We start from the raw sequence: 24,351 nt of genomic DNA, 5'->3' as shown, positions 1-24,351 counted from the left end.
TGGCTTTCTCTTTTGTGGTCCACCCTTGTGGTCGGTCGATTGCGAGGTAAAAAAAGACACTCAGCTTACAACATTGGTTGGGTGCTTGATAGATGGACCAAGTAAATGCGGGGGTTTAAAATAAAGTGAGTTTTGTGTTTTTTAATCTTTTATTAGGTTAAATCCTTTATTAGGTGTTTTACAAAGTGTTTTGACATGCAAAAAGGATGGCTTACTAAGTTATGGACAAAGGAGGTGAAAATTTTTTTCATGCAAAAAAGTAACTTTAGTTTTGAATGGTTGAGTTTAGGTTGGTTCTAGTCTAAGGAATTAAAGCATACAACCTCTAACCTACCCCTCATGCAAAGTCCCATACCTCTATCTAAATATAGCATCCATAGTGTCCTAATTACATCACTTTGAAAAACAAGAAAGATAAACTAGTCCTAAGGTGATATTTCTCTTCCACACATGGAATCTCAGAGACAAATAAAAAGAAAAATGAAAGCAAATAAACAAATGAAGAGATAAGGTATCTATTGGTCTCTTGCTGGCCTCACTTTATTTGGATTGACTCTTCCTCTTTGTAATTTTATTTTTCACCATGTTTGGATTGACATAACAAATTTTAAACTATAACATAGATTCAAAATTGTTAGTAAACTTCAAAAGATGAAATGGAGAAGTATGATTCCAAAATGACATGTATTTGTTTTGTATTTTTCTCATGCAAGGAAAGGCACATTTGAACATGATTATTAAAACAAGTCACAAATGGAATACAAACTAAACATGCTTTCTAAACAAAATGAAATGAAAATGGAAAAGAATTCAAATGAAAAAACACTTAACATATGAAATGACACATAGTGAGGTTATAATCAAGTGCAATTGAAACACATCATTAATCATGCAAGTTGACAAAATGGGAATCAAAACAAGGCATGCTAGCAAGGTATAAACCCTAATCTACAACATGCTTGAAAATTGAATCAAAGGTGCAAGACATAAACATGATATCAAAAAAATTTTGGAAGATGAAATGAATCATAATGATATAGAAAACCAATAATGTTTATGGATTGTGAAATTCTGGTATCAGATATGAGATGTCGAAGGTAATGTCACGACACTAATATCTGAACAACAAGTGAAATATAAACAGGATAAAAACAGAGAAACAATTGAACAAGCGACACAAGCGATTGTTAACTCAGTTCGGGGCAAACTCACCTATGTTTGGGGGCTACCAAGCCCGGAAGGAAATCCACTAAACATAATTAGTTCAAAGACTCTTAGTAAACAACTTCAAGTTACAGTCTTTTCACCTAATCTCTACCCATGTGACATATATCTAAGAACTCTTAGATATGAGACCCTACTCACTTCCCCTCAATCACAGCAGTGATATAATAACAAATACAAAAAGAAAGAAGACACACATCAAAGACACATACTTGATCTTGCTTAAAAGCTTCAACCAAGTAAACAAATACCCTCGTACTTCAAAGCTTATAGTGGACAAATTACAACACAAAAGTCAGTCCAATTCATACATCAATAAGATGAATGAATGGCTCACAACACACAAGCTCACACAAGACTAAAACCCTAAAACTCTCTCACTTTATCGTTCGTTTCTTGTGTGTGTAAATCAGGTTTTACATGGCCTTTAAATAGAAACTTTTTGAATGGGCCTGGGCAGCATAAAACCCTAACTCTATTTTACTTGCGTATCTCCTAAGAAACAACAGCTAATCATCCCTTATTGGAAAATAAATCATTATGGTTTTAAATCAAATTACTCCTTGAATAGCGCATGCAATCTCCACATAAGCACACAAAGATTTGCATGAAAAACGCAGCAACAAAGCACATAACATTCAGACTGAATGTTCTGTATGCACATGTCTTAACATCGGGTCTGACAACTTGACTAAATCCTGCACAACCATATTTAAACATCCTGAAGGAAGCTGATATCACATGTCAAGACAATACGTGTGACATCTTGTGATAATTCTAAGTTTTACCAAAATTGATGCCAACACAAAGAACCAACAAACTCCCCCTTTGGAATTTTTTGGCTAAAACATACATTAGATCATACGTTCACAAGAAATCAATCAAAGTATCAGTTCAGCAGCAGAAGTAAACATACACACATTACTAGCAAAAATAGAAACTAGTAAACACACATGCGCTTGTGCTTAGAACACACCACCCCCCCTTCAGCTAGTCCACACCAAGCACCAATCTGCTTCACACAGACAGAACATTTCTCCCTCCCTCATAACATCAAACAGCAGCTATAGCTATACTATTTCTCCCCCTTTTTATCCAAAAGAGACCAAAGAGACAAAATAAATGTCTATCCAGTCATAATAGTTAAGGGGTTACAAAACCAAGTACATAATCAGTTGTAAGCAAGCTAAGATACAAACCAACAAAACAACAAAACAAAATTGCCAAAATCAAGAAAATCCATCACATCAATAAAAACCATCACATCAATGAACACCATCACATCACTAGGGACCAAAGTCAAAGGAGATAATCAGAGGAGCTTGAGCTTGCAGTTTCATCATCACTAGAAACAGAATTGCCACTTGTCTCATCATTAGTTGTAGACCTTTTACTAGAGGTGTGAGCTTCAACTTCCTTAGCATGATCAATATTTTCCCCTCCAACTTGCTCCAAGCTTGCAATCAATGCTTCCAACAATTATTTCCTAGCTGTTGCTACCCTTATCCCTTCACCCAGCTCTTTACAAGTCTCCTTCAGCTCAACAATAGTTCCAACTTTTGAGGCTGGTTTTTTCATGGCAGATGTCATGACAATGTCTTCGACATGACTGCCTTCAAACAGTTTATAGTGCACAGACAGAGCATATTTTCTTTTACTAGGTAAGTCATTAGAACTCAGAATACTAGGGTTTTGCTTCAGGATAATCCCACAAATCATAGAGGGAAAGGCAATAGGCAACTTAACTGCATTAGTAGATGCATGCTTGATGATTTGTTCAAACATAAATCTACCATAGTCAAAATTCAGTTTGGTTCCAACAGCAAAAATAAACCTTCCAAGGGTATTAGAAATTATGGAAATATGGTTGGTAGGCACCCAATTTGCAGCTCCTATTTTATGCAATATTGCATACTTGACAGTCAACTTCCCAGCAGGAAGATGCTTTTTAATAAGCCATCCTTTCATCTGCCTTGCTGTAATTTCTCTACAGACCTCATTGTCTGTAGCTTCCAATTCACCTGCACCCTCAACTCTTCTTCCCAGAAAATTGTTAATAACAGTGGGAGAGAATGTGATACACTTACCTCTCACAAACACTTTGCAAAATTCCTTGTTGTTCTTATCAGCAATACCCTCAGGAATGTTGACAATGAATTCCTTAACTAAACTCTCATAGCACTGAGAGAACCCAGTCACAGTATTCAACAACCCAACAACCTTTATCATGTCCATGACCTCCTTGATTTCAGCGACATCCTTTCCTAACTCCCTTTCCACAACCACCATTCTTTGAATCACAAATTTCCATTTGGCAGCTCCATCCTCAAGATGGAAAGAGATATTATCCAAATGCACAGCAACAACTTTACCAGGGCACTTCCTCATAGTGGTTTTCTTCACAGGGGAGATGTCAGGGACATCTTCCTCAACATCCTCTTCAGACTCAGAAACTTCTTTAACCTTCCTTTTCTTCACCTCAACCTTGATCCAAGATTTGGAGGGACCAATACCAGCAGTCTTCTTAGTTTTTCTAGCTGACATAAGTTCAGCCACAGATTTTCCTTTTTGGGTCTTCATACGTTTAGCCACACTTGGCTTTAGGTGATGAAGTAAACTATCCTCTTGATCATCTGACCTATCATCATCTAGGTCAATCACATCGTTTGCATCATCATTCTTCTCAGAGTGGGAAGCATTGGCAGTTATAGATGCCATAAATATTCCTTTACCAGACACAGTTTGCCCTATGGAGCACAAACCTTCAGCAACCATGTCCTTCTCAGAACTGGAGGAATCGTCATTCTTCTCACTATGTTGTTCAACCTCAGGAGAAGGGTACATTTTAGACAGGGGAGTAGAGACTCCCTTCACAAAATGTCCTTCATTAAGGATTCTAGTGACTAGGTTTCTTATGACACGATCAATGTGGTGTATATCTTCCTTAGAGTTAGTGGCGTGAGTTGAGACAGAAGGGATACTAGAGATGTTACCTTGATTGGGGCATGCAAAAGCTGAGGCATCCATGGGATGGTTTAAATCAAGGGCCTCGCAGGGAATAACAGATAGAGGAACCACATCCAGAATCTCATCATCGTGAATGTCCATGGAAAGAGCATTAACCTTGTGAGTAGACTTAGTAGTTTTTGAAGCAGAAGTAGTTTCATGTTGTGACATCTTGAAGTTTTTGTGAAAAAAATGTTGTTTCCCTAACAGAGAAGTGTGAGGAAGGAGCAGGAAGGTGGAAGAGTTGGAGTAGGTAGTGAGGTTGTGGGGGTAGCGTGTGAAAACGTAATAGATGGTATTTCCAAAACTAGGTGATGATTTACCATAATGGGGACGCTTTATTTTAGCCACATAGACACTACTTTGCTTACTTTTCCCACTCCATATTAATTGCTACAAGTCTCCATAAATGCAAAGCCCTAATTTTCCTCTCAGGACTTCAAACTAATTTGCATACAATGCCTTTGTAAAAATATCAGCTAACTGCATCTAAGTAGCAACATGCTCTAAGGCATGAATCTTATCCTCCACGAGTTCTCTAATAAAATGGTGACGGATATCAATATGTTTTGTCCTGCTGTGATGAATAGGATCTTAGAAATGTTTATAGCACTCAGGTTGTGACAATGCAATGTCATGACATCTTGCGTGACATTGTATTCAGTCAGCATTTGTTTCATCCACACCAGTTGAGAACAACTACTTCCAGCTGCTATGTATTCAGCTTCAGCAGTAGACAGAGACACACAATTTTGCTTCTTACTAAACCATGATATTAAATTGTTTCCTAAGAAGAAGCATCCTCCTAATGTGCTCTTCCTATCATCAGTACTTCCAGCCCAATCAGCATCACAATATCCAGACAACACAGATTCAGATCCATGAGTGTATAACATCCCATAGTCACTAGTGCCATTGACATATTTCAGGATCCTTTTCACTTGGTTTATGTGCCTCACCTTTGGTTTAACTTGATATCTAGCACATACACCTACAACAAAAGCAATGTTAGGTCTGCTTGCTGTGAGATATAGCAGACTCCCTATCATGCTTCTGTAGAGACTTTGATCCACACTGACACCATTTTCATCTTTAGACACTTTCAGATGAGTAGGAGCAGGTGTCCTCTTGTGGCTTGCATTCTCCATGCCAAACTTCTTAACAATATTTTTGGCATATTTACTTTGAGATAAAAAGATAGAATCTTCCATCTGCTTGACTTGCAGGCCAAGAAAATAGGTTAGTTCTCCAACAAGGCTCATTTTAAATTCAGTCTGCATTTGCTCAACAAAATGTTGAACCATCTCACTTGACATCCCACCAAACACAATATCATCCACATATATCTGAGCCACCATGAGCTTTCCTCCTTCATCTTTGACAAATAAAGTCTTATCAATGCCTCCCTTCCTGTATCCATTTTCAATGAGAAACATTGTGAGTCTCTCATACCAAGCTCTAGGAGCTTGTTTCAACCCATAAAGAGCTTTCCTCAACTTATACATATGCTTTGGAAGATTTGGGTCTGTGAACCCCTTAGGTTGTTCAACATACACTTCCTTATTTAAGTAGCCATTTAAGAAGACACTTTTCACATCCATTTGGAATAGTTTAAACTTCAGAAGACATGCCACTCCTAGCAATAATCTAATGGACTCCAGGCGAGCTACATGAGCAAATGTTTCATCAAAGTCAACTCCTTCAACTTGAGTGTATCCTTGTGCTACCAATCTTGCTTTATTTTTAGTAACCACACCTTTTTCATCAGATTTGTTCTTGTAAACCCACTTTGTTCCAATAACATTTATTCCTTTAGGTCTTGGAACTAATTCCCACACTTCATTTCTCTTGAATTGGCCTAACTCTTCCTGCATGGCATTGATCCACAATTCATCAGTTAAGGCTTCTTTGACATTCTTACGCTCAATCTTGGACACAAAACAAGCATGTGAGATCACTTCCCTTGATCTAGTGGTGACCCCTTTATTTGGGTCTCCTATAATGAGATCTTTAGGATGATCCTTCTGAATTCTGATAGAGGGTCCCTTATTAACTTTATAAGCTTCAGGTTCAGCTTGAGTGGACTCACTCTCATAACTTTGTCCAGGAGATCAGCTGGGGCATCATTCAAAAATGTTTCAACATCGTCTGTGACATCAATCTCTTGATCATCAACAATAACATTGATAGATTCCATCATAACTTTTGTTCTGGAATTAAAAACTCTAAAGGCTCTGCTGTTCGTTGAGTAGCCCGGAAATATTCCTTCATCACTCTTGGGGTCCATTTTCCTTCTTTGTTCACGATTAGCCAGGATGTAACATTTACTACTAAACACATGGAAGTATTTGACAGTAGGTCTTCTTCCCTTCCAGACTTCATATAAAGTGGTTGAGGTCCATTTCCTCAAGGTTACTCTGTTGTTAACATAACAGGCTGTATTCGTAGCTTCGGCCAAGAAATGGTAAGGCAACTTCTTAGCATGAATCATAGCTCTAGCAAATTCTTGGAGAGTTCTATTTTTCCTTTCCACCACACCATTTTGCTGAGGGGTAATGGGAGAAGAGAACTCATGACCAATTCCTTCAGATGAACAGAATTCAACAAATTTACTGTTCTCAAATTCTTTCCCATGATCACTTCTGATTCTGATAACATGACTCTCTTGATGCGTGCTTTTCGCAAGTATACGAACGCGTCAGAGTAATATAAAAGATTGTCGAATCCACAGAGACCAAGTGCCAATCTATCGTTATCTATTGTTACGGTGTTTATCTAGGGTAATCAAAAATAGGGGTTTTTGGAGTGTGCAATGAAAAGTAAAGTATTAAATAAAGTTCAATTAATAAAGACAGGCTCGAATGTAATTCACATAATCAATTAATAATCCAAGTACTTGCTAATAGAACTACTTATGGGAAGTGTTTCCTACTTTGAAAAGAACCAATTTAACAGGAACTGTCGCTTTCACGTATTCAGAACCGAGTTGTACTCCCTAATCAAACCCTCTTATTGTCACTTATAAAAAGGCGCGCATTGCGTTAGAGTAGTAAACCTATTTTTAAGAAATATAGTTTCTTGACTAAGTTGAAAAGTATTTTAACCTGGATTTCTTAACCAAAAGAGGTTCTCACGAACCAGACTCTAAACTTATAAACACGTCCGAAAATCGTTTTATAATCATTTTTCTTCTTAAGTTAAAAATTCCTAATGAACTAAACAAAGCGCTTTCGCTGTATTTAAAATAGTTAAAAACAACTAAGTTTAAAAAGACGTTGGACGGATTTCGATCTTACCCAACGGAAATTAAGTGCAGGAAAACTTAAGTTGAAAGTCAAAATAGCCCTTAAGTGTTTCTACGAACAATTGTACGGATTATCAGTTCAATTACGATCCTTACATTCTAACCTTATAGGTTTAGTTAGACATGGTAAAGTAAAGGTGCATTTTAATTTAAATAAAAGTAGTGCGAGTGCGGAAAGTAAATAAAAGTAGTGCGAGTGCGGAAAATAACTGAAAGTAGTGTGAGTGCGAGAAATAAATAAAGTAAAGCGAGTGCGAGAAATAAATAAAGTAAAGCGAGTGCGAGAAATAAATAAAGTAAAGCGGGTGCGAGAAATAAATAAAAGTAGTGCGAGTGCGAGAAATATATAAAAGTAGTGCGAGTGCGAGAAATAAATAAAGTAAAGACAATGCTGGAAATAAATAAAGTAAAGACAGTGCGGGAAATAAATAAAGTAAAGACAGTGCGGGAAAGTAAACAAAATGAAGGTAAAGCAATAAGAACCTGCTCTAATCGGAGGGTTGAATAAAATGCGAAACGAAAATGAAAATGGCGGCAGGATTAACTTCCTTCCAAAGTGCTCCAAACTTGATTACAGACTCGATCACATACTTGATTACACAATTGTGGTAACACCCCAATGCGAAGCGATTACCACTTTTAAAATACTGAATATATGCCTAAGTGAAACTAAGTTTGCTCTAAGTTTGGATGATTAAACAAATGAAAACGAGTCTGTATTTATAGGCAAGAAAAATAATGGAAATGACAAGGATGCCCTTCAGTTTGAAATTGGGAGGGAAAAGTTTTCTTCTTGTGGCGCCCGCCACAACCCCATGGCGCCCTCCATAAGGGCAAATTGTGGCGCTCAAGTGGAGGTTGTGGGGAACGTGGCAGTTGAGGGAAGTTGAGCTGTGACACATCATGGTTGGACCTATGGCGCCAGTCACAGTGGGAGCCACAAGTGCAAAATGCTGAATTTTAGTCTTTTTAGCTCATTTTCACTCCTTTTCTCGATCGGGGCTCTGATTAGACTAAAAACCTGAAAACAAAGAGAAACATAGTAATAACATGACAAAATAAAAATAAAACAACTAAAATGCATGCGAAATCGGAGTCGAAAATACGGTGAAATTCAGTGTCATCAAATTCTCCCACATCTTAGCTCTATCTACCTCTATACCTTTTTCCCACATCTTAGCTTCTCTATAACTTCTATCTTAGCTCTATCTACCTCTATACCTTTTTTGGAAACTATATGTCCTAAAACAATTCCTTCGGTCACCATGAAATGACACTTTTCCCAATTTAGTACAAGGTTTACCTCCACGCATCTCTCCAGGATTTTCTCAAGGTTAGCAAGACAATCGTGGAAATCAAATCCGCAGACCGAGAAATCGTCCATAAACACTTCCATGATACCATCTAGGTAATCTGCAAAGATTAACATCATGCAGCGTTGGAAAGTGGCTGGGGCGTTATAGAGGCCGAATGGCATTCGTCTGTAGGCAAAAGTTCCATAAGGGCATGTAAAGGTAGTTTTTTCTTGATCTTCGGGACGGATAGGTATTTGGAAGAATCCAGAGTATCCATCTAGATAGAAGAAGTAAGAGTGTCTGGCTAGACGCTCCAACATCTGGTCTATAAATGGTAAAGGGAAATGATCCTTCCTGGTTGCTTTATTTAACTTTCTGTAGTCTATGCACATCCGCCATCCTCCTTCCATCCGTTTTGCTACATGTTCGCCTTTATCGTTTTGCACGACTGTGATGCCTCCCTTTTTAGGTACTACATGCACAGGGCTCACCCACTTACTATCCGAGATCTGATAGATTATACCTGCCTCAAGTAACTTAAGAACTTCTTTTTTAACAACATCACTCATTATAGGGTTTATTCTTCTCTGATGTTTTCTGGAGGGTTTTGAATCTTCTTCGAGCGAAATCCGATGCATGCATACGAATGGGCTTATACCTTTCAGGTCAGAGATATTATATCCTAAGGCTGAGGGATATCTTCGTAAAACATCTAAAAGTTGGTCTGTTTCCTCTTGGCTCAAGGTAGCACTGACTATAACTGGACGATTCATCTCTTCATCAAGGAACTCATATCTCAGGTTCTTAGGCAGTTCCTTAAGTTCTAAGGTTGGTTTCTGAGGGCATGGCATAGGATCTGGGGTAAGGGATAAACATTCGTAAAGGTTATCATCGATGTAGGGTTTCCAAAGTCATCATCTTCCATTATGAGAGTTGATGGTAACTTAATTGTTTTTATCATTTCTTCTTGTTCTAATTCCCTAACGCATTCATCAATGATATCTATGGCATAACATGTGTCTCTCATCACAGGTGCCATAAGAAATTTTGAAAGTATAAATTCTATTTTCTTGTCACCTACCTCAAAGGTCAACTTTCCTTCCTTGACATCTATTATGGCTCCTGCAGTTGATAAGAATGGTCTACCTAGAAGGATTGGTATATCATTGTCCTCTTTGATGTCCATGACAACAAAATCAGTAGGGATAAATAACTGACCTATCCTAACAGGGACATCTTCTAAAATGCCTATCGGATACTTAATAGATCTATCGGCTAACTGAAGTGACATCTTAGTAGGCTGTAATTCTCCTAAGTTTAACCTCTCACAAACTGCTAAAGGCATTAAGCTCACACTAGCTCCTAAGTCTAGAAAAGCTTTTTCGATGACATGACTTCCCAAAAGACAAGGAATGGAGAAATTTCCAAGATCTTTATCCTTTTTGGCTAACTAATTCTCGGAAATAGAATTGCATTCCAAGGGCTTCGGATCGTCGAGTCTACGTTTGTTGGTAAGGATGTCTTTGAGAAACTTTGCATAAGAAGGTATTTGGGTGATGGCTTCTGTGAAAGGGATTTCTACGTGAAGTTTTTCTATAACCTTAATAAATTTCTGATATTGGTTATTGATCTGGGTTTGTTTGAGTCTTTGCGGGTATGGTATAGGCGGTTTATATGGCGGGGGTGGTACGTAAGTTTTATCTTTAGGTTCTTCTCCTTTTTCTTGACCTTCCTGTTTTTCAGTTTCCTCTGGTTCCTTTACTTCGTCCGTGGGTTTGGTATATTCCTTAGAAGTTTTGGGTTCGCTTAATCTTGGGTTTGGTGGCTCATCATAAGCATTCCCACTTCGTAGGGTAATGGCATTGGCTTGTCCTCTCGGATTCTGTTGAGGTTGTCCAGGGAACTGTCCTCCAGGTGTAGTCTGAGGGGCTTGGTTTAAAGCTACCTGAGAGATCTGGGTTTCAAGCATCTTGGTGTGATTAACTATTTGGTCAACCTTGGTTCCTAACTGGGTAATCAGTTCGTTAACGTGAATGTTTTGGTTCATGAACTCTTTGTTTTGTTGGGTTTGAGCAGTGATAAAATTTTCCATAATTTTATCAAGGCTCGGCTTTGGTGGTACAGGTTGCATAGGTTCATTTGGTCTTGGGGCTTGATAACCTATTTGTCTCGGAGGTGCATTATTTTGGATAGGGTTATTGTTCTTATAGGAGAAGTTCGGATGATTCCTCCATCCAGGGTTATAGGTATTCGAATATGGGTTCCCTTGGGTGTAATTCACTTGCTCATAGTGGGTCTCGTTTAATAGACTGCATTCTGCAGATTGGTGTCCTTTTGTTCCACATGTCTCACAATCCAACGAAACTGCGGCTGCAGTATTCGGGTTTATGCACATATGCTCGACCTTAAGGGCTAATGGGTCCATTTTAGCTTGCATCATGTCTATAGAGCTTAGTTCATGTACTCCTCCTTGGACTTCCTTCTTCTCAACTGTCGCTCGTTCGACTCCCCATGATTGATGGTTTTGAGCCATAACTTCGATGAGGGCACTAGCTTTAGGATAAGGTTTGTTCATCAGTGCACCGCCTGCGGCAGCGTCGATGGTCATCTTAGTGTTATAGTGAATTCCATTATATAAGGTCTTAATGAGTAACCAATTTTCTAAACCATGATGTGGGCATGCTCTTAACAACTCTTTATATCTCTCCCAAGCTTCGAACAATGATTCTCCTTGGTTCTGGGTAAATCTAGTTATATGGTTTCGAAGAACGGCGGTCTTACTTGGGGGAAAGTATCTAACAAGGATACTCTTCTAAGGTTATCCCAAGTCGTAATGGAATTGGGTAGAAGGGAATCTAACCATGATAGGGCTTTATCTCTGAGGGAAAAAGGAAATAATCTTAAACGGATTGCCTTAAGAGAAGCTCCATTGGTTTAAAAAGTGTCTGATAATTGGAGAAATATTTTTAAATGTTGGTTTGGGTTCTCAGTAGCAAGACCTGCGAATTGTCTCTATTGCACTAGTTGCAACAGGGAGGGTTTAAGTTCGAAATTATTAGCTGGGATGGTTGGGTTTACTATACTAGAACTAGGTTCTTCGTTGGATGGTTGGGAGAAATCCTTAAGAAGTCTTTGGTTTTCATCTTCGGCCATAGCTCTCCTAATTCTATGGAAGAATAAACCTGCGCGAGCGTAACGTTCAGGTTCCGCCAGAGGGTATACTAAGCTTCCGGTGCTGCGAGTTCTTCGCATTGACCGGCGGGTAACAACCTAAGTCTAAACGATATAACAACAGGGTATGAAATTTGACGAAATTGGTCCCCAGCAACGGTGCCAAAAACTTGATGCGTGCTTTTCGGAAGTATACAAACACGTCAGAGTAATATAAAAGATTGTCGAATCCACAAAGACCAAGTGTCAATCTATCGTTATCTATTATTACGGTGTTTATCTAAGGTAATAAAAAATAGGGGTTTTTGGAGTGTGCAATGAAAAGTAAAGTATTAAATAAAGTTCAATTAATAAAGACAGGCTCGAATGTAATTCACATAATCAATAATAATCCAAGTACTTGCTAATAGAACTACTTATGGGCAATGTTTCCTACTTTGAAAAGAACCAATTTAATAGGAACTGTCGCTTTCGCGTATTCAGAACCGAGTTGTACTCCCTAATCAAACCCTCTTATTGTCACTTATAAAAAGGCGCGCATTGCGTTAGAGTAGTAAACCTATTTTTAAGAAATATAGTATCTTGACTAAGTTGAAAAGTATTTTAACTTGGATTTCTTAACCAAAAGAGGTTCTCACGAACCAGACTCTAAACTTATAAACGCGTCCGAAAATAGTTTTAAAATCATTTTTCTTCTTAAGTTAAAAATTTCTAATGAACTAAATAAAGCGCTTTCGTTGTATTTGAAATAGTTAAAAACAACTAAGTTTAAAAAGACGTTGGGCGGCTTTCGATCTTATCCAACGTAAATTAAGTGCAGGAAAACTTAAGTTGAAAGTCAAAATAGCCCTTAAGTGTTTCTACGAACAATTGTATGGATTATTAATTCAATTACGACCGTTACATTCTAACCTTATAGGTTTAGTTAGACATGGTAAAGTAAAGGTGCATTTTAATTTAAATAAAAGTAGTGCGAGTGCGGAAAGTAAATAAAAGTAGTGCGAGTGCGGAAAATAAATGAAAGTAGTGCGAGTGCGAGAAATAAATAAAGTAAAGCGAGTGCGAGAAATAAATAAAGTAAAGCGAGTGCGAGAAATAAATAAAGTAAAGCGGGTGCGAGAAATAAATAAAAGTAGTACGAGTGCGAGAAATAAATAAAAGTAGTGCGAGTGCGACAAATAAATAATGTAAAGACAGTGCGAGAAATAAATAAAATAAAGACAGTGCGGGAAATAAATAAAGTAAAGACAGTGCGGGAAATAAATAAAGTAACGATAGTGCGGGAAAGTTAAGTAGATAAAGGTAAAGCAATAAAAACCTGCTCCAATCGGAGGGTTGAATAAAATGGGAAACGGAAATGAAAATGGCGGCAGGATTAACTTCCTTCCAAAGTGCTCCAAACTCGATTACAGACTCGATCACAGACTTGATTACACAATTGTGGTAACACCCCAATGCGAAGCGATTACCACTTTTAAAATACTGAATATTTGCCTAAGTGAAACTAAGTTTGCTTTAAGTTTGGATAATTAAACAAATGAAAACGAGTATGTATTTATAGGCAAGAAAAATAATGGAAATGACAAGGATGCCCTTCAGTTTGAAATTGGGAGGGAAAAGTTTTCTTCTTGTGGCGCCCGCCACAACCCCATGGTGCCCTCCATAAGGGAAAATTGTGGCGCCCAAGTGGAGGTTGTCGGGAACGTGGCAGTTGAGGGAAGTTGAGCTGTGACACGTCATGGCTGGACCTATGGCGCCAGTCACAGTGGGAGCCACAAGTGCAAAATGCTGAATTTTAGTCTTTTTAGCTCATTTTCACTCCTTTTCTCGATCGGGGCTCTGATTAGACTAAAAACCTGAAAACAAAGAGAAACATAGTAATAACATGACAAAATAAAAATAAAACAACTAAAATGCATGCGAAATCGGAGTCGAAAATACGGTGAAATTCAGTGTCATCATCTCTCTTTCTCTTTGAAGTCTTTGGCAAAGATCTTTGAACACATCAAACACATCAGATTTTTCCCTTATAAAATTCACCCAGGTATATATGGAGAAGTCGTCCACCACAACATCAACATACCTTTTCCCACCAAGACTTTCCACCTGCATAGGTCCCATCAAGTCCATTTGGAGAAGTTCCAGCACTCTAGGTGTGGTGTCATGTTTGATCTTCTGATCTGACATCTTTGTTTGCTTTCCAATCTGACATTCACCATAAACTCTTCCTTCATCAATCTTTAATTTTGGGATTCCTCTGACAGCTTCAACATACATGATCCTCTTCATTCCTTTAAGATGCATATGACCTAGTTTTTGATGCCATAGTTTCACTTCCTCTTCTTTAGTTAGAGCACATATTGATGAATAACTAGTCTCTTGAGAATTCCACATATAGCAGTTGTCCTTAGACATGACTCCTCTCATGATCACCTCATTTTTTACATTAGTAATCAAGCATTCAGTTTTTGTGAAGTTCACATTTAGACCTTGGTCGCATAGTTAACTGATACTAATTAGGTTTGCAGTCAATCCTTTAAAAAGATCACATTATCAAGGTTAGGGACTCCAGGACAATTCAACTTTCTGATCCCCTTGATTTCACCCTTTGCTCCATCACCAAAAGTTATATAGCTTGTGGCATGAGGTTGGAGGTTAATTAGCAGGTTTTTGCTTCCAGTCATGTGTCTGGAGCATCCACTGTCAAAGTACCAATCTTCTTTGGCTGAGACTCTGAAGGAGGCGTGAGATATCAAGTTAGTAGCACCAACCCTAGGAACCCATTGTTTTTCGTTAACAAGGATGTTTTATTTGGCTCTAGGTTAACCATACAGCCTAAAGCATAATGGTTTTATGTGGCCAAATTTCCCACAGTAATGACATATCCATCTTTGGTGTTTTCCTTTATGTTGTCTTTCCTTGTGATATTGAGACACCTGATGTGACATCTTTGGCTTGCTACCAGTGGGACTACAATCAGGAGAGGATTCATTGAACCCAAGGCCAGTCATGTCTCCTACCATCTTTCCAGTCTGGAGGATTTTGTCTAAGGTGTCAGATCCACTGTTTAGCATTCGGACATACTTCGTCATCTCATCCAGTTTGGAGTTCAGGAACACGACTTTGATGTTCAACTTAGAAATAGTTTCTAAGTGTTATGTCTTCTCATCCTCTAGTTGGGTTATCAGTTTCTTCTGATTCTCCACTTGTTGACACACTTCTTCACTTCTGAAACACAACTTCCCGTAGGAAGTAGCTAATTCATCAAAGGTTAATTCATCATCACTGGAGTCTTCATCAGAATTCCATCTTCCAGTCAAGGCAATCACAAGATTGGCAGACTCTCCTTTTGTTTCACTTTCAGAATTGTCATCAGACCAAGTAACAACAAGACTCTTATTCTGTTTCTTGATATAGGTCCCACATTCAGCTCTAATGTGTCTATACCCTTCACATTCATCGCACTGAATTCCTTTGCCCTGTTTGGATTTTTCCTCAGATTTTGTTCTTCTTCCAGCATCATTGGGCCTACTGATGTCAAATGAGTTATTCTTGACATTAGACTTTAACCTCACATCCATCCTCTTCAGGAGTTTGTTGAATTGTCTCCCAAGTAATGCTACATCATTTGCCAGACCTCCATTAGTATCCTGATTACTGTCTTCCTCTTTATCTTCAGTGTTTGACATAAAGGCTATGCTTTTGACTTTCTTTTCATATCCATCACTCATTCCCAACTCGAATGTTTGGAGGGATCCAATTAGCTCATCCACTCTCATCTTGCAGATATCTTGAGATTCTTCTATGGCTGTCACTTTCATGGCAAATCTCTTGGGAAGTGATCTGAGAATTTTCCTCACAAGCTTTTCATCTGACATCTTCTTGCCCAGGGCTTCTGAGGCATTAGCAATTTCAAGGATATTCATACGGAAGTCATGAATACTTTCATCTTATTTCATCCTCAAATTCTCAGACTTAATAGTAAGCAGCTGCAATCTAGACATCTTCACTCTAGAGGTAACTTCATGAGTGGTTTTCAAAATATTCCAAGCATCTTTAGCCATCTCACAGTTGTTCACCAGTCTGAAGATGTTCTTATCAACCCCATTGAATATAGCATTCAATGCTTTAGAGTTTCCAAGAGCTAGTTCATCCTCCTCCTTGGTCCATTCTTCCTCAGGCTTCTTATCAGTTGTAACTTCTCCTTCCTTCGCAGTGAAGGGATGTTCCCAGCCTGTTAGAACAACCTTCCAAGCCTTATTATCCAAAGATTTCAAGAAGGCTACCATTTGAGGTTTCCAGTAGTCATAGTTAGATCCATCCAAAATTGGTGGTCTGTGTACAGATCCTCCATCTCTATCCATAGTACCAGAAAGTAACGTACCAAGATCTCACCTAGAACTAAAGTAGGATGCCTGCTCTGGTACCAATTGAAATTCTGGTATCAGATATGAGATGTCGAAGGTAATGTCACAACACTAATATCTGAACAACAAGTGCAATATAAACAGGATAAAAACAGAGAAACAATTGAACAAGCGACACAAGCGATTGTTAACCCAGTTCGGTGCAAAACTCACCTACGTCTGGGGGCTACCAAGCCAGGAAGGAAATCCACTAAACAGAATTAGTTCAAAGACTCTCAGTAAATAACTTCAAGTTACAGTCTTTTCACCTAATCTCTACCCATGTGACCTCTATCTAAGTACTCTTAGATATGAGACCCTACTCACCCCCCCTCAATCACAACAGTGATATAATAACAAATACAAAAAGAAAGAAGACACACTTCAAAGACACATACTTGATCTTGCTTAAAAGCTTCAACCAAGTAAACAAATACACTCGTACTTCAAAGCTTAGAGTGGACAAATTACAACACAAAAGTCAGTCCAATTCATACATCAATAAGATGAATGAATGGCTCACAATACACAAGCTCACGCAAGACTAAAACCTGAAAACTCTCTCACTTTATCGTTCGTTTCTTGTGTGTGTAAAATAGGTTTTACATGGCCTTTCAATAGAAGCTTTTTGAATGGGCCTGGGCAGCATAAAACCCTACTTCAATTTTACTTGTGTATCTCCTAAGAAACAACAGCTAATCATCCCTTATTGGAAAATAGATCATTCTGGTTTTAAATCAAATTACTCCTTGAATAGCGCATGCAATCTCCATATAAGCACACAAATATTTGCATGAAAAACGCAGCAATAAAGCACATAACATTCAGACTGAATGTTCTGTGTGCACATGTCTTAACATCGGGTCTGACATCTTGACTAAATCCTGCACAACCATATTTAAACATCCTGTAGGAACCTGATATCACATGTCAAGACAACACGCGTGACATCTTGTGATAATTCTAAGTTTTACCAAAATTGATGCCAACACAAAGAACCAACAAATTGCATTCATGATGAGTATCAAATAAGTTATGGTTCTAATCATACAATGTATCACTTAAACATGCCAAAACTAGGTCAAATCAAACATAAAATCAAATGAAAATGAAAAGGACCTAAAAATTCAAAGTGGAAAGAATCAAACATGTTCCAAAATGTCATACAAACATAAATATGGAATCATAAATCAAGCATCAAGATTTGAGGTCCATTCTTAAGTCAAAAACTAGCATAAACATAAAAAAACACCTAAATGAGAACTAAATGAGAAATGGTTCAAATGAAAAAACTTTCAACATAAGAAAGTCTTCAAGTCTAAAATTAAAACCAGAGATGCAATCATTTCACATTGATAATGCATCAAGAACAAGTTACAACTTGAATCAAGCAAAAGGGGCAAAAGGAAAACCCTAACTTTGAACTTTAAGAAATAAGCTTCAAATGAAAAAGTGTTCAACACAAAAGATGTCACCGGAAACCAAAAATTTAACTATATACCATTTATGAACCAATTTGAAAAACTTAGGGTTTTCAAACTTTGGAAACAAATGGATAATAAAAATTTGCTTCAAAACTAAATGAAAAATGCTTCAAAACAGAAAGCTCAAAGAAGGAAAAGTGTCACCTATTGTATAAGAATCATACACAAAAAATTTGGGATTTTTATCATGTAATCTAAAATTACTATGATTTAAATACATTAAAAATAACACATAAAAAGAGAAAAATGATTTTTAATTTTCTATTGGTCAGAAAAATAAACAAAAATCATATTATGGAAGAGAAAATTATTCCAAACAACTTTCATGTTGAACATTTTTCCAAATACCAAATAGTTTGAAAGATATGAAATAAACAAAATAATTAAAATAAATAGAAAAAGTAACAAAAATTGATTAAAATGCAATCCAGTGGAAAATAAGGAAGAAAGGTCTATAGTAGGCACCCATGCAGATTTGTTCCTTTTCCTCATTAATGAGGTGGTTCAGTATGAGCCCTTAGATCTAATGCAAGCCCACCACAAGACGTGTTTCTTAACGCATGGGAACAAAATAAAATTAACAATTAGAGGGACCACATGTTACACTCCTATTGGTCCAATTTTTTAAATTTTGGAGGGAGGGACATGTGGTCGCCTGAGAAGACGACCGGACCACCGTGGACGGTGGCCGATTTCTGCAAAAAGTAAAAACAACTTAAAACAAAAACTCAAAGAAACAAAGTTGCTCAGAATTTCAAGGCGAGTAAGATTATGGAATCAAAAATCATTTATGAGTACTCAGTAGTGCCAATCGAAGGTAGGAACGAAATGAAACTCTAAACTAAAAAACCAGATAAAATACTACTCAATTCATGAAAATGAAATTAAAAGCTATGTTGATAACCAATAACAAATTCTCAACAACATGGAATCAAGATATTTAATGTTTGGCTCAAATTTTATACCTCTTGAAGATCACTTGAGTTGCTGATTTCAGAGAACTCGTTCTTCCTCCACATGCCATTATTTTGCTTGCGCCAAGTTGTCACACCTCCACCACACTTCAGAGAATCTTACTGAGCCAAAGGAATAACTTGAAGATGCTTGTGATTTGAAATTAGATCCAAAGTTTAGAGGTTTAGCAATAATTTTTGTAGAGATTCTATGGCTCTTCAAGCTTGAGAATGGCTGTGTGAGAGCCTCTATTTATAGAGGGGAAGTGTGTTGGTAGCTTGCTGAACACTCTCAATTAGGTTAAAGGGTAGAATTGAATTTTTCACAAACTTGGAAATCAAGTTTGTGGCTCTTGTACCTTTCCTAATGGCATGTGCAGACACAATACACTCACCACTAATTTGTTTTGAATCAAAAATCATGGCCAACTGTCCTTGTCCTTGCTCATTTTCTGATTTGCTTCAAAAAGGTGAAAAATGCAAAAATTGAGAATTATGGGACATACACATGGTACAACTTGTGGATGAATGTAAACAGTAAGTGTAATTGGGCTTCTCATGATCTGTTTGAGGTACAATTGTAGCAATGTTGATTGGTTTGAGAAAAAAAGAGTTTTGGCCAAAAATCACATTATGGCTCGGGTTGGGAGAAATGCCATGGTTTGAACCCTCAATTATGGCATACGTTAATGCATACACACCTGATAATTGGTATGTAAGTTAATGACAAAAATTTGAGCTCAAAGATGTGTAATTTGGAAATTGGCTATGTCACATGAATGAATAACTTGAAATGCAAGGTATAAAATGGTTAATTTGAGTTTTGGCTGGAATTAACCTCAAACAATGATGCACACAAGTTATATGAACCATTTATGAGTTGTTTCAGTTGGAAAAACACCCAAAAAGCCTTTAGATAAAAACCTCATTTTTTCACTCTTGGACAATTTTAGCAACTTTGAGGTTTGGACTACAAGTCCTTGATCTATGCATTTTTAGATTTTGGACAATGAATGAAAGTTGTAGATAATGGAAAAGTAAGATCATATATAAATGAACCACCTAATTTGGGTAACAATTGAGAAAGTTATGGGGTAGTGAAGTTGGCAAAATTTAAGGAAATGACCAATAATCTATGGACCTTATCCACCCTTTTCTACTCAAAATTGGCCTTTGATGTGTGAATATAAAATGTTCAAAATGATTGTAAGATTGAATTTGAAGAAAGAACCACCTTATTTAGACAAAAACCGAAGGAGTTATGATGTTTTGAAGTTTTGGCTCAAAATCACTAGGAACCATGGGTGACCTATAATGTTTTCCCAAAGTAAATGGGCTTCCACTAAATATTGGACTTCGTGATCAAAACAAAACTTGTTAGGGACGTCCTAAAGATTCACGTGGTGAAAAGAACCACCCAATTTGGATGAAAATTCACCAAGTTATGGTCAATTGAAGTTGGGAAAAAAATCGGGGCACTGAATAGGGAGACCTTCAAAATCAAATGCTAAACCAAGCAAAATATCTTCTTGAACAATGAATAAAACTTGTAGTGGGTCTCAATTGGAGCATATGAGAAAAATAATAGGCTGCATATGATAAGTATTTCCTAAGTTATGACCTTGGGAAGTTCAACTTGAAAATTAGGTCAAAACCCTAGATAACTTTAGATGTTTTTCTTTCAAAAATGGTTTTCCATCCATAATTGGCTCCTTACATGTGAATAGAATTTGTATATTATGAAGATTGTAGTCCAATCCAAAAAGAACCATATTCATCGCTTGCTTGATGAAAACATTATGACCTTTGGAAGTCAGCATATCCAGTCTTAGAGTCAATGAAGCAATTCCTTGTGATGACTTGCACAAATAATGACCAAATGATGTTGATATCCATGCACATCATGATATTAATTTATAAATGATAAACCTTGAATGATTAAGACCATAATTCCCTTCCTTTTGATCTTCAAATTTCTCAAACCTTGCACCATCTAACTACAAAAGATACACGCACAACATAAGAGAAAAAATCTATCCAAATGCATGAAGTTAGTGATGAATGATGCAAATGAAATGTATATACCTTTGAGACAAGTACATAGTGATAAGAGACCAAGCAAGTTAAATATAACACAAGTAATAGTACAAATAAAATCAATGTGTGATACAATGAGTGAGATACAAAACCCTAGCTTGAGCAAACAACCAAGGAGAGGTTATCAAGACCAAAACTACTTAGATCCATGCTTGTAATCACATAAGGGTATTGATGAATTGAAAGTATGAATGCAATGCTTGATTAAGATACTATGAAGCTTAGGGGTAAAAACTGGGGTATGACACCCACACATAACTTCATCACCCTTCTCCCTCTTCCACTTCCAAGCACAACAATACACTTCAACCAAATACTTATTCTTTATCAACATCATGTGAAAAATTCATCTTAACCTCCTCTCCCTTCCCCTTAGTTTGTTCTACAGAAAGTTAACAACAACACAAGCTATGAATTATCAACTTCATCATTAACCATCATTAATAAACAAACCAACATCACCATTATCAACAAACAATAACATATTCCATTATCATCTTCATCAACCTTCATTTTCCCTTTCTTCACAACACAATCATCATCTTCATGGATCATCGCAACATCTTTATATCACCTCATGTTCTTCCACCGTGAACACAACAACATCCAAACCACAAACTCTTCACCCTCCTCCATTCACCACTATTGTCATCAAAACAATCACCAACTATCGGATCCGCCTTCTCCATTTTTTCGATGTAAAACAAACTCAAACACACATATCATATTCACCGTACATCCACACCTCACCAAACCAAAACTGAGTGAGCAGTTCCAAACACCCTCTTCATCGCACCATCATTATCCCTCCTTTTCCCTTTTCACCACCATCATTGCACCACTACCTCCATAAACCTCTCTACACCCATCATCGTGCAACTCACTCCATTCACAGCAAACCAATTAAACCGCGTCTCACCACCGCCACCCCGAATCAGCGTAAAGCAACCCCTTATCCGCCGGGAAATCAGCAATCACGTGCTCCCTCATTAATGTTTATGCCCTTCAATTTTCGCGCGTGATCCTATATCTTGTTGCGTTTTGACTTGGAATAGAGAGGTAAGAACAAGGTTGCTGCATTTGGAGGCATATATGTTTCCTGCACTTTGAATTTTGAATGAGCCTGCATTTTGGACAAGGAAGAAAAATAATACGTGAATCTGTTTTCTCATTATTCCCATATTTTCAATTTATTTGTTTTAATTTTAATTTTAAAATAAAAGAGCTTCCATGTGTCATGGATTGGTTGGTGACTTTTAAGTTTTAAAAATAGCCAAACTTATTTACTATGTGCTACAAAAGGTGGCGCCTCCCCCTTTTGTCTAGTGTTTCTTTCATTCTTTTTTTATCTACTATAAATATTATTATTAGTAGGGTGTGAGTAAAAGGTGATGTTTGATTTTGGGATGTTTCGAATACAATGGTTAAGCCCATTTGTTTTATTTACACCTATTGGTTTGCTATGTACATTTCTATTCTATTTATTTTTATTTTATTTATTTTTCTATTTTTATTAAAATAGGGGTTTTAGTGTACTATTGGGTTGGGCCCAAGTCAACTTGATACTTGCACCCTGACCTAAATCATTTTTGCACCTCCCATATGCAAGTGTGATTACTTTGTGTGTGTATTTGTATGTTATTTGTGGGTTTGCTACCATTTTCATTTCGATCTGTTACGCTTTCTTTGTAAGCAAATAATGCTTGGTTGTTACTTGATGTTATTGCATTGAGAATTCGGAGCCCAAATTTGATTTTTCTTTCGAACACGTTTGAACACATAGATTGTATTGACCGATCTCAGATAGGGCAATTCCTACATGAATCACTTTACGATTTCTTATCATAGCGCTAAATTCTTTAATTTAACTATCGTTTGTTTTGATTTTAAAAATTTCGCTTAAATTTAGGAGTAAAAAATTCAATTTAACTTTAAAAACTCTTAAACGCGTATAGTTTTGTTGATCGGCCTCAAATAGGGTGATTCTCACATGAACCTCTTTACGATTGCTTAACATAATGCTAAATTTTATAGTATAAATTTCTGATTTTATTTTGAGTCCTTTGGATTTTTCTTGGGCCTTCTTACAATGATACTTTTTATTTACAGTTGTTTATTGAGCTTGTATTGTTAATTGTTGTATTGTATCCATATTCGACAAGTTGTACCCCCATTCATGTATTATGCAATAAGTTTACCGTTTTCATTTATTTTTATTATGTCAGTTGAAATTTAACCAAAGATTAAAATCAACCATTTTCAGAAAAAAACAGAAACAAAAAATAAATACTCGATCCAACATCGAGTCTTTTTCCCAAATCAAATCCAAATTGAATACAAAGTTAAGCATCTCTCCCCCGATTAATCCAAATTATTTTTATAAATCAATTTCAGACACTTGATCCAACGTCAAGTCGTCCCTCTTTTTAAAAACTTTTCACAATGAAAATGGAGGAATCTAATTAGTTTTAACGTTCTCTTTTTCGAACGTTAGGATACTGTTGTAAAGCTCCATGTTTGAACATTTGACTTCCATATTAAAAATACAATAATTATTTGAATTAAGTCATTTTTCTTATAGAAGAAAAAGATTGATTGGGTATTGACCTTTTATTTCCCGACTATTTGGGCACTGCAGTAGAGCTTCCTGTCTGGATAATTGTCTTCCGTATATGAACTTTGACTTAATTCGCCACACATTTTCATAATAACCTTTTGGATGAAAAGAGAGTCATTGGGCTTAGGCCTTTTCACTTTCAGGCATTTGAGCACTGTAGTAGAGCTCCCTACTTGGATGCCTGTCTCCACTTAAAATCAACTCAAACTAATCAAACTTATTTTCCGCCCTTACGTGACTTTGAAAAAACGTTTTTAGAAACGAGTATGCTACATCCATTTTAATGCGAAATAAACAAAGACTTCAATCTCCAATAGCGAGCAACAAGTAAAAGTTTAACCGCTAAAATGAGATCTAAGCATCACTCCTTAAAAGCAATCAATATAGTAGTTCTTTCTAAGTATAACTACATAGTATTGAGTTCTCCATAGCACATGGAGATACGTAGGAGCATGTTTGAGATATCTTGTCAGACACACATTAATGTTAAAAAACACCCCTTTAATAAAAAAAATGTTTTTTGTTTCTCTTTTTTCTCTCAATAAGTAGAAGAAAACAATTAACTTAGCCAACACTCTATGCAAATCTAACTAAGAGGCTCCCATTGAGTACCACCGATGTGAGGAGTGCTAATACCTTTTATAATGCCTAGATTGCTTTCGAGATTATTGATTGACCCCACAAACCAACATGGGTCTTTTCAGCATGTTTTGTCCTCACTCACATGCTTTTTGGGAAACTTCCTAGAAGGTCACCATCCAAATACTACTCTAAGTCAAGCACGCTTAACTACA

At 37.0% G+C, this 24,351-nt stretch overlaps 1 protein-coding gene and 1 non-coding gene across 2 annotated transcripts; one reads left to right on the top strand and one right to left on the bottom strand.

The window, feature by feature from the left end:
• Window positions 1-2,703: 2,703 nt before the first annotated feature.
• On the bottom strand, window positions 2,704-4,401 carry LOC127103977 (uncharacterized). The gene is made up of 4 exons (XM_051041201.1): window positions 4,218-4,401; window positions 3,583-4,106; window positions 3,312-3,405; window positions 2,704-2,837 (listed from the first exon to the last, which is right to left on the bottom strand). The coding sequence occupies exons 1-4, from the start codon at window positions 4,399-4,401 to the stop codon at window positions 2,704-2,706; spliced, it is 936 nt and encodes a 311-aa protein (XP_050897158.1).
• Window positions 4,402-11,492: 7,091 nt separating this feature from the next.
• LOC127109913 (small nucleolar RNA R71) lies at window positions 11,493-11,599 on the top strand. Its single transcript, XR_007797159.1, has one exon. It is a non-coding gene; the product is annotated as a small nucleolar RNA R71 (small nucleolar RNA).
• The last annotated feature ends 12,752 nt before the right edge of the window (window positions 11,600-24,351 follow it).

This window comes from Lathyrus oleraceus, chromosome 7, assembly GCF_024323335.1.
Source record: "Lathyrus oleraceus cultivar Zhongwan6 chromosome 7, CAAS_Psat_ZW6_1.0, whole genome shotgun sequence".
NCBI classification, from domain to species: Eukaryota; Viridiplantae; Streptophyta; class Magnoliopsida; order Fabales; family Fabaceae; genus Lathyrus; species Lathyrus oleraceus.
The sequence above is the reverse complement of the archived record's forward strand: the minus strand, read 5'-3'. Positions and strand labels throughout refer to the sequence as shown.

What these genes read in the sequence shown, in the direction of transcription:
- LOC127103977 (XM_051041201.1), bottom strand. Translation starts at nt 4,401, where the DNA reads ATGTCACAACATGAAACTACTTCTGCTTCAAAAACTACTAAGTCTACT. An exon ending in GCCCTGGTAAAGTTGTTGCT is followed by an intron (nt 3,406 to 3,582) that starts GTGCATTTGGAT and finishes GGGTTCTCTCAG; the next exon opens with TGCTATGAGAGTTTAGTTAA. An exon ending in TTGCAAAGTGTTTGTGAGAG is followed by an intron (nt 2,838 to 3,311) that starts GTAAGTGTATCA and finishes AACTGTTTGAAG; the next exon opens with GCAGTCATGTCGAAGACATT.